At 46.7% G+C, this 11,359-nt stretch overlaps 1 protein-coding gene and 1 long non-coding RNA gene across 2 annotated transcripts in view; one reads left to right on the top strand and one right to left on the bottom strand.

Moving 5' to 3' along the window:
- The first annotated feature begins 1,895 nt into the window (after positions 1 to 1,895).
- On the top strand, positions 1,896 to 2,770 carry LOC139550103 (uncharacterized). The gene is made up of 2 exons (XR_011669975.1): positions 1,896 to 2,224; positions 2,373 to 2,770. It is a non-coding gene; the product is annotated as an uncharacterized lncRNA (long non-coding RNA).
- LOC139550094 (piezo-type mechanosensitive ion channel component 2) overlaps positions 2,230 to 11,359 on the bottom strand; it is a 224,814-nt gene continuing 215,684 nt past the window's right edge. The window contains exon 59 of the mRNA XM_071360724.1: positions 2,230 to 2,538. Coding sequence (XP_071216825.1) covers positions 2,286 to 2,538 — 253 coding nt within the window. The 3' untranslated portion in view covers positions 2,230 to 2,285. The remainder of the gene's footprint in view (positions 2,539 to 11,359) is intronic.

The raw sequence follows: 11,359 nt of genomic DNA, 5'->3' as shown, positions 1-11,359 counted from the left end.
ATATCTCTTGATAGACCAGAATGGTTATATCTTTGGTCGGTTTTGAAACATATGGGACTTGGCTCCAATTTCATTAATGTGATTAAAATACTATATTCCGATCCCTCAGTAATAACAGGAAGTGGACTATCTGTACGAAACTTTAAATGGTATTTCCAGACACTAGCTTTTCGTCCCATCCTAAATTGGTTTAGACATGATTCTTCTGCCCTCTGGTTGAGTATAGAGAGAAATAGGGTGCCTCCTATTGCCCTGGAAGAGGTGGTCTTCATTGATATATCCCTCAAACAATGTAAACTACGCTTTGATCCTATTATTGCGAACACAATCTCTATTTGGCGCAAAATTGAAAAACAATGTAACTGGGAATCAAAATGGAATACCCATAGTCCAATATTTCACAATAATGCCTTGCGATCTGGAGAGCGGTCTTTTGCATCACCCCAATGGTCCAAATGTGGAATCTGTACCCTTGCTGATATCATGAACAGTAATGGTTTAAAAACATTACAAGATTTGAGAGACACATACACATGACCAGGCAACTCCTTTTTTCAATATTTACAGGTCAGTCCTAACTAGGCAGGGGGGGGGGGGGCTGCTGGGGATTGGATGGAGACATGAGGGGAAATGGGATGGGGAGTTGGGGGTGATGTTTGGCTGGGGGGGAATAGGATGGGGAGTTGGGGATGATGTTGTGCTGGGGGGAATGGGATGGGGAGTTGGGGGTGATGTTTGGCTGGGGGAATAGGATGGGTAGTTGGGGGTGATGTTGTGCTGGGGGGAATGGGATGGGGAGTTGGGGGTGATGTTTGGCTGGGGGAATAGGATGGGTAGTTGGGGGTGATGTTGTGCTGGGGGGAATGGGATGGGGAGTTGGGGGTGATGTTTGGCTGGGGGGGAATAGAATGGGGAGTTGGGGATGATGTTAGGCTGGGGGGAATGGGATGGGGAGTTGGGGGTGATGTTTGGCTGGGGGGAATGGGATGGGGAGTTGAGGGTGATGTTGTGCTGGGGGGGAATAGGATGGGGAGTTGAGGGTGATGTTGTGCTGTGGGGAATGGGATGGGGAGTTGAGGGTGATGTTGTGCTGGGGGGGAATAGGATGGGGAGTTGAGGGTGATGTTGTGCTGGGGGGGAATAGGATGGGGAGTTGAGGGTGATGTTGTGCTGTGGGGAATGGGATGGGGAGTTGAGGGTGATGTTGTGCTGGGGGGGAATAGGATGGGGAGTTGAGGGTGATGTTTGGCTGGGGGGGAATAGGATGGGAAGTTGAGGGTGATGTTTGGCTGGGGGGGAATAGGATGGGAAGTTGGGGGTGATGTTTGGCTGGGGGGGAATAGGATGGGAAGTTGGGGGTGATGTTTGGCTGTGGGGGAATAGGATGGGAAGTTGGGGGTGATGTTTGGCTGGGGGGGAATGGAATGGGGAGTTGGGGATGATGTTAGGCTGGGGGGAATGGGATGGGGAGTTGGGGGTGATGTTTGGCTGGGGGGAATGGGATGGGGAGTTGAGGGTGATGTTGTGTTGGGGGGAATGGGATGGGGAGTTGGGGGTGATGTTGTGCTGGGGGGAATGGGATGGGGAGTTGGGGGTGATGTTAGGCTGGGGGGAATGGGATGGGGAGTTGAGGGTGATGTTGTGCTGGGGGGGAATAGGATGGGGAGTTGGGGGTGATGTTGTGTTGGGGGGAATGGGATGGGGAGTTGGGGGTGATGTTTGGCTGTGAGTACATGTGGTATAAACTAGATGTGTAAATTGACATGCATGTTGTGCCTGTAACCCCCCCCCCCCCCAAACAAATAAAAATAAGTGGTTTGGTCCAAATTGGATGTTTGGTATTTAAATTGAAATTGATGATTTGTGTGCAATCAATTAGCTTAATTTCTCAGAGTTAAAATTGTCTTTCAACAAAATAATGTTGCAGGAATGTTTATATCATCTTTTTCAAACTACAGACACTATTTCAGAAAAATCTGAGATGGTCGGTGTCATGGCTTGCTGAAATCAAATCAAACAACCCAGTGTTTCTTTTTTTTTTTGCAACAGGAGCCGGCAAGCTTTGGCCCTTCCTTCCTCCTTGGAGGTCTACTTCCATAAAAACGACTAACAGTTAAGAACTGACTAAAGTGTCAGCAAAAACTGTCTGTCTGGACTGATCGAGTCCATCCATAACTTCAACATCCCAGAGACCAGTGGTAGAGTATCCACAGACCAGTCGGAGGTTAATACTTTTAATCTTCTATCCACATTGAAGGGATAACTTCTAGCCTTTACAGCCAAGCTCACTGAGTCTTTTCCCTGGTCCATTTGATCATAGTCTCAGGCGAGCGATAGAGGAAGATGAGTTTAGCGTACATGTCTTCCTCCAGGTCCAGCTCTCCCGTCTCTCGGACCAGGAAGATGTCGGTGCACAGCTTCAGGATGCGATCCACGTTGGGCAGCTCCTCGAACATGATGGTGTGGGATATACCGCTGAAGAACTCACGGACAAACTTACCGATGACGAGCACCACAGAGGCATACAGACCCATGATCCTGGAGGAGAGGAAGAGATAAGGAGATACTGTAATTGTGCCTTCAGAAAGTATGCATACTCCTGGACTTATTTCACATTTAGTTGTTTACAGTCTAAATTCAACATTAAATAATTTTTTTCCCTCACCCAACTACAAACAAAACCCAATAATGGCAAAGTGAAAACTTGTTTTTAGTTTTTTCTTTTGCAAATGTATTGAAAATGAAATACACAAATATCTAATTTACAAAAGTTGTGAGTCTTTCTGGGTATGTCTCTAAGTGATTTGAAGACCTGGATTGTACAATATTTGCACATTATTACTGAAAACATTATTCAAGCTCTGTCAAGTCGGTTGTTGAGCCATTTTCAAGTATTGCCGTAGATTTTCAAGCCAATTTAAGTCAAAACTGGAACTAGGCCACTAAGGAAAAGTCAATGTCATCTTGGTAAGCAACGCCAGTGTATATTTGGCTTTGTGTTTTAGGTTATTGTCCTGCTGAAAGGTGAATTTGTCTCCCAGTGTCTGTTGGAAAGCAGACTGAACCATGTTTTCCTCTAGGACTTTGCCGAGCTCTATTCCGTTTCTTTTAATCCTAAAAAAAGCTCGCTAGTCCTTGCCGACGACAAGCAAACACATAACATGATGCAGCCACCACCATGTTTGAAAATATGAAGTGGTACTCAATGATGTGTTGTGTTGGATTTGACACAAACATAACGCTTTGTATTCAGGACTTAAAGTTAGTTTTATTTTAGTGCCTTGTTGAAAACAGGATGCATGTTTTGGAATATTTTTATTCTGTACAGGCTTCCTTCTTTTCACTTTGTCAATTAGGTTAGTATTGTGGAGTAACTACAATGTTGTTGATCCATCCTCAGTTTTATCCTATCACAGCCATTCAACTCAGTAACTGTTTTAAAGTCACCATTGGTCTCATGGTGAAATCCCTGAGCGGTTTCCTTCCTCTACGGCAACTGAGTTAGGAAGGACACCTATATATTTGTAGTGACTGGGTGTATTGCTACGCCATCCAAAGTGCAATTAATAACTTCACCATGCTCAAAGGGATATTCAATGTCAGCTTTTTTCCCCACCCATCTACCAATAGGTGCCCTTCTTTGTGAGGCATTGGAAAACCTTTGTGGATGAATCTGTTTGAAATTCATTGATCGTACAGAGATGAGGTAGTCATTAAAAAATCATGTTAAACAATATTAGTCCATGCAACTTATTATGTGACTTGTTGAGCACATTTTTACTCCTGAACTTAGGCTTGTCATAACAAAGGGGTTGAATACTGATTGATTCAAGACATTTCAGCTTTGCATTTTTTATTAATTTGTAAAACATATAGAAAAACATATTTCCACTTTGATATTTGAAGGCACCGTATATATACACTACATGGACAAAAGTATATGGACACCTGCTCATCAAACATCTAATTCCAAAATCATGGGCATTAATATGGAGTTGGTCCCTCCTTTGCTGCTATAACAACCTCCACTCTTCTGGGAAGGCTTTCCACTAGATGTTGGAACATTGCTGCTATAACAGCCTCCACTCTTCTGGGAAGGCATTCCACTAGATGTTGGAACATTGCTGCTATAACAGCCTCCACTCTTCTGGGAAGGCTTTCCACTAGATGTTGGAACATTGCTGCTATAACAGCCTCCACTCTTCTGGGAAGGCTTTCCACTAGATGTTGGAACATTGCTGCTATAACAGCCTCCACTCTTCTGGGAAGGCTTTCCACTAGATGTTGGAACATTGCTGCTATAACAGCCTCCACTCTTCTGGGAAGGCTTTCCACTAGATGTTGGAACATTGCTGCTATAACAGCCTCCACTCTTCTGGGAAGGCTTTCCACTAGATGTTGGAACATTGCTGCTATAACAGCCTCCACTCTTCTGGGAAGGCTTTCCACTAGATGTTGGAACATTGCTGCTATAACAGCCTCCACTCTTCTGGGAAGGCTTTCCACTAGATGTTGGAACATTGCTGCGAGAACTTCAGCCACAAGAGCATTAGTGAGGTCGGGCACTGATGTTGGGCGATAAGGTCTGGCTCGTAGTCGGCGTTCCAATTCATCCCAAAGGTGTTTGACGGGGTTGATTGAGGTCAGGGCTCTGTGCAGGCCAGTCAAGTTCTTCCACACTGACCTCGACAAACCATTTCTGTACTTTGTGCACGGGGGCATTGTCATGCCGAAACAGGAAAGGGCCTTCCCCAAACTGTTGTATCTGTTGATATGGAGGGAACTGACACTGACAGCTAGTTGATAGGGAGGACACTGACACTGACAGCTAGCTGATATGGAGGACACTGACACTGGCAGCTAGCTGATAGGGAGGACACTGACACTGACAGCTAGCTGATAGGGAGGACACTGATAGCTAGTTGATAGGGAGGACACTGACACTGACAGCTAGCTGATAGGGAGGACACTGACACTGACAGCTAGCTGATATGGAGGACACTGACACTGACAGCTAGCTGATAGGGAGGACACTGACACTGACAGCTAGCTGATAGCGAGGACACTGATAGCTAGTTGATAGGGAGGACACTGACACTGACAGCTAGCTGATAGGGAGGACACTGATAGCTAGTTGATATGGAGAACAATGACACTGACAGCTAGCTGACAGGAACACTGACAGCTAGTTGATAGGAAGGGAACTGACACTGACAGCTAGTTGATATGGAGGACACTGACACTGATAGCTAGTTGATAGGGAGGACACTGATAGCCAGTTGATAGGGAGAACACTGATAGCTAGTTGATAGGGAGGACACTGACACTGACAGCTAGTTGACAGGGAGGACACTGACACTGACAGCTAGTTGATATGGAGGACACTGATAGCTAGCTGATAGGGAGGACACTGACACTGACAGCTAGTTGATATGGAGGACACTGACACTGACAGCTAGTTGATATGGAGGACACTGATACTGACAGCTAGTTGATATGGAGGGAACTGACAGCTAGTTGATAGGGAGGACACTGACACTGACAGCTAGTTGATATGGAGGGAACTGACACTGACAGCTAGATGATAGGGAGGACACTGACACTGACAGCTAGCTGATAGGGACGACACTGACACTGACAGCTAGTTGATATGGAGGGAACTGACACTGACAGCTAGTTGATAGGGAGGACACTGACAGCTAGTTGATAGGGAGGACACTGACACTGACAGCAAGTTGATATGGAGGGAACTGACACTGACAGCTAGTTGATAGGGAGGACACTGCCAGCTAGTTGATATGGAGGACACTGACACTGACAGCTAGTTGATAGGGAGGACACTGACACTGACAGCTAGTTGATATGGAAGACACTGACACTGACAGCTATTTGATAGGGAGGACACTGACACCTAGTTGATATGGAGGGAACTGACAGCTAGTTGATAGGGAGGACACTGACACTGACAGCTAGTTGATATGGAGGGAACTGACACTGACAGCTAGTTGATAGGGAGGACACTGACACTGACATTTAGCTGATAGGGAGGACACTGACACTGACAGCTAGTTGATATGGAGGGAACTGACACTGACAGCTAGTTGATAGGGAGGACACTGACAGCTAGCTGATAGGGAAGACACTGACACTGACAGCAAGTTGAAATGGAGGGAACTGACACTGACAGCTAGTTGATAGGGAGGACACTGACAGCTAGTTGATATGGAGGACACTGACACTGACAGCTAGTTGATAGGGAGGGCACTGACACTGACAGCTATTTGATAGGGAGGACACTGACACTGACAGCTAGTTGATATGGGGGGAACTGACACTGACAGCTAGTTGATAGGGAGGACACTGAAATTGACAGCTAGTTGATAGGGAGGACACTGACACTGATAGCTAGTTGATATGGAGGACACTGACACTGACAGCTAGTTGATAGGGAGGACACTGACACTGGCAGCTAGTTGATAGGGAGGGAACTGACACTGACAGCTAGCTGATAGGGAAGACACTGATAGCTAGTTGATAGGGAGGACACTGACACTGACAGCTAGTTGATAGGGAGGGAACTGACACTGACAGCTAGCTGATAGGGAGGACACTGATAGCTAGTTGATAGGGAGGACACTGACAGCTAGTTGATAGGGAGGGAACTGACACTGACAGCTAGCTGATATGGAAGACACTGACACTGACAGCTAGCTGATAGGGAGGACACTTACAGCTAGCTGATAGGGAGGACACTGACACTGACAGCTAGTTGATAGGGAGGACACTGATAGCTAGTTGATAGGGAGGACACTGACACTGACAGCTAGTTGATAGGGAGGGAACTGACACTGACAGCTAGTTGATATGGAGGACACTGACACTGACAGCTAGCTGATAGGGAGGACACTGATAGCTAGTTGATAGGGAGGACACTGACACTGACAGCTAGTTGATAGGGAGGACACTGACACTGACAGCTAGTTGATATGGAGGGAACTGACAGCTAGTTGATATGGAGGACACTGACACTGACAGCTAATTGATATGGAGGGAACTGACAGCTAGTTGATAGGGAGGACACTGACACTGACAGCTAGTTGATAGGGAGGGAACTGACACTGACAACTAGTTGATATGGAGGACACTGACACTGACAGCTAGTTGATAGGTAGGACACTGACAGCTAGTTGATAGGTAGGACACTGACAGCTAGTTGATATGGAGGGAACTGACACTGACAGCTAGTTGATAGGGAGGACACTGGCACTGACAGCTAGTTGATAGGGAGGACACTGAGAGCTAGTTGATAGGGAGGGAACTGACACTGACAGCTAGTTGATATGGAGGACACTGACACTGACAGCTAGCTGATAGGGAGGACACTGATAGCTAGTTGATAGGGAGGGAACTGACACTGACAGCTAGTTGATATGGAGGACACTGACACTGACAGCTGGTTGATAGGGAGGACACTGACACTGACAAATAGTTGATAGGGAGGACACTGACAGCTAGTTGATATGGAGGGAACTGACAGCTAGTTGATATGGAGGACACTGACACTGACAGCTAATTGATATGGAGGGAACTGACAGCTAGTTGATATGGAGGGAACTGACACTGACAGCTAGTTGATATGGAGGGAACTGACACTGACAGCTAGTTGATATGGAGGGAACTGACACTGACAGCTAGTTGATATGGAGGACACTGACAGCTAGTTGATATGGAGGGAACTGACAGCTAGTTGATATGGAGGGAACTGACACTGACAGCTAGCTGATAGGGAGGACACTGACACTGACAGCTAGTTGATATGGAGGGAACTGACACTGACAGCTAGTTGATATGGAGGGAACTGACACTGACAGCTAGCTGATAGGGAGGACACTGACACTGACAGCTAGATGATATGGAGGACACTGACACTGACAGCTAGTTGATAGGGGGGGAACTGACAGCTAGTTGATAGGGAGGACACTGACACTGATAGCTAGTTGATAGGGAGGACACTGACACTGACAGCTAGCTGATAGGGAGGACACTGACACTGACAGCTAGTTGATTTGGAGGACACTGACACTGACAGCTCGCTGATAGGGAGGACACTGACACTGACAGCTAGCTGATAGGGAGGACACTGACAGATCGTTGATATGGAAGGAACTGACACTGACAGCTAGCTGATAGGGAGGACACTGACACTGACAGATAGTTGATATGGAAGGAACTGACACTGACAGCTAGCTGATAGGGAGGACACTGACACTGACAGTTAGTTGATAGGGAGGGAACTGACAGCTAGTTGATAGGGAGGACACTGACACTGATAGCTAGTTGATAGGGAGGACACTGACACTGACAGCTAGCTGATAGGGAGGACACTGACACTGACAGCTAGTTGATTTGGAGGACACTGACACTGACAGCTCGCTGATAGGGAGGACACTGACACTGACAGCTAGCTGATAGGGAGGACACTGACACTGACAGATAGTTGATATGGAGGGAACTGACACTGACAGCTAGCTGATAGGTAGGACACTGACACTGACAGATAGTTGATATGGAGGGAACTGACACTGACAGCTAGTTGATAGGGAGGACACTGACACTGACAGCTAGTTGATAGGGAGGACACTGACACTGACAGATAGTTGATATGGAGGGAACTGACACTGACAGCTAGTTGATAGGGAGGACACTGACACTGACAGCTAGTTGATAGGGAGGACACTGACACTGACAGATAGTTGATATGGAGGGAATTGACACTGACAGCTAGTTGATAGGGAGGACACTGACACTGATAGCTAGCTGATAGGGAGGACACTGACACTGACAGATAGTTGATATGGAGGGAACTGACACTGACAGCTAGCTGATAGGTAGGACACTGACACTGACAGATAGTTGATATGGAGGGAACTGACACTGACAGCTAGTTGATAGGGAGGACACTGACACTGACAGCTAGTTGATAGGGAGGACACTGGCACTGACAGATAGTTGATATGGAGGGAATTGACACTGACAGCTAGTTGATTTGGAGGACACTGACACTGACAGCTAGTTGATAGGGAGGACACTGACACTGACAGATAGTTTATATGGAGGGAACTGACACTGACAGCTAGTTGATAGGGAGGACACTGACACTGACAGCTAGCTGATAGGGAGGACACTGACACTGACAGCTAGCTGATAGGTAGGACACTGACACTGACAGCTCGCTGATAGGGAGGACACTGACACTGACAGCTCGCTGATAGGGAGGACACTGACACTGACAGCTCGCTGATAGGGAGGACACTGACACTGACAGCTCGCTGATAGGGAGGACACTGACACTGACAGCTCGCTGATAGGGAGGACACTGACACTGACAGCTCGCTGATAGGGAGGACACTGACACTGACAGCTAGTTGATATGGAGGGAACTGACACTGACAGCTAGTTGATACACTGTTCAACTACACAACATTATTAGTTGGCCACCAAGTGTTCTACAAAGGAATAGCTATGGTGGTCATGTAGCCATAGAATTAAGAATGAGTCATTTAATAGGATCTCTATGGTGTATGTATACACTGTAGAGGTGATGACCAAAGTGCAGGAACATGTGATGTTGGAATGCTACTGACCAGCCAGGTTTTTGCCCTGGTTGGTGTTATGGCCCTAGATCTCCCACAACATCCAGGAATAGTAGTTGTTGGTATGGCCCTAGATCTCCCACACCATCCAGGAATAGTAGTTGTTGGTATGGCCCTAGATCTCCCACAACATCCTGGAATAGTAGTTGTTGGTATGGCCCTAGATCTCCCACAACATCCTGGAACAATAGTTGTTGTTATGGCCCTAGATCTCCCACAACATCCTGGAATAGTAGTTGTTGGTATGGCCCTAGATCTCCCACAACATCCTGGAACAGTAGTTGTTGGTATGGCCCTAGATCTCCCACAACATCCTGGAATAGTAGTTGTTGTTATGAACCTGGATCTCCCACAACATCCTGGAACAGTAGTTGTTGGTATGGCCCTAGATCTCCCACAACATCCTGGAATAGTAGTTATTGGTATGGCCCTAGATCTCCCACAACATCCAGGAATAGTAGTTGTTGTTATGAACCTGGATCTCCCACAACATCCAGGAATAGTAGTTGTTGGTATGGCCCTAGATCTCCCACAACATCCAGGAATAGTAGTTGTTGGTATGGCCCTAGATCTCCCACAACATCCAGGAATAGTAGTTGTTGGTATGGCCCTAGATCTCCCACAACATCCTGGAACAGTAGTTGTTGTTATGGCCCTAGATCTCCCACAACATCCTGGAATAGTAGTTGTTGGTATGGCCCTAGATCTCCCACAACATCCTGGAACAGTAGTTGTTGGTCTGGCCCTAGATCTCCCACAACATCCTGGAACAGTAGTTGTTGGTATGGCCCTAGATCTCCCACAACATCCTGGAATAGTAGTTGTTGTTATGAACCTGGATCTCCCACAACATCCTGGAACAGTAGTTGTTGGTATGGCCCTAGATCTCCCACAACATCCTGGAATAGTAGTTATTGGTATGGCCCTGGATCTCCCACAACATCCTGTAATAGTAGTTGTTGGTATGGCCCTAGATCTCCCACAACATCCTGGAATAGTAGTTGTTGTTATGGCCCTAGATCTCCCACAACATCCTGGAATAGTAGTTGTTGTTATGGCCCTGGATCTCCCACAACATCCTGGAATAGAAGTTGTTGGTAGGACCCGGGATCTCCCACAACATCCTGGAATAGTAGTTGTTGTTATGGCCCTAGATCTCCCACAACATCCTGGAATAGTAGTTGTTGGTATGGCCCTAGATCTCCCACAACATCCTGGAATAGTAGTTGTTGGTATGGCCCTAGATCTCCCACAACATCCTGTAATAGTAGTTGTTGGTATGGCCCTGGATCTCCCACAACATCCTGGAATAGTAGTTGTTGTTATGGCCCTAGATCTCATACAACATCCTGTAATAGTAGTTGTTGGTATGGCCCTAGATCTCCCACAACATCCTGTAATAGTAGTTGTTGGTATGGCCCTAGATCTCCCACAACATCCTGGAACAGTAGTTGTTGGTATGGCCCTAGATCTCCCACAACATCCTGGAACAGTAGTTGTTGTTATGGCCCTAGATCTCCCACAACATCCAGGAATAGTAGTTGTTGGTATGGCCCTAGATCTCCCACAACATCCTGTAATAGTAGTTGTTGGTATGGCCCTGGATCTCCCACAACATCCTGGAATAGTATTTGTTGGTATGGCCCTAGATCTCCCACAACATCCTGGAATAGTAGTTGTTGGTATGGCCCTGGATCTCCCACAAC

The sequence above is a fragment of the Salvelinus alpinus genome, chromosome 23 (genome assembly GCF_045679555.1).
Source record: "Salvelinus alpinus chromosome 23, SLU_Salpinus.1, whole genome shotgun sequence".
In the NCBI taxonomy this organism is placed as follows: Eukaryota; Metazoa; Chordata; class Actinopteri; order Salmoniformes; family Salmonidae; genus Salvelinus; species Salvelinus alpinus.
Note: the sequence above shows the minus strand (reverse complement) of the source record. Positions and strands in the feature narration are given on the sequence as shown.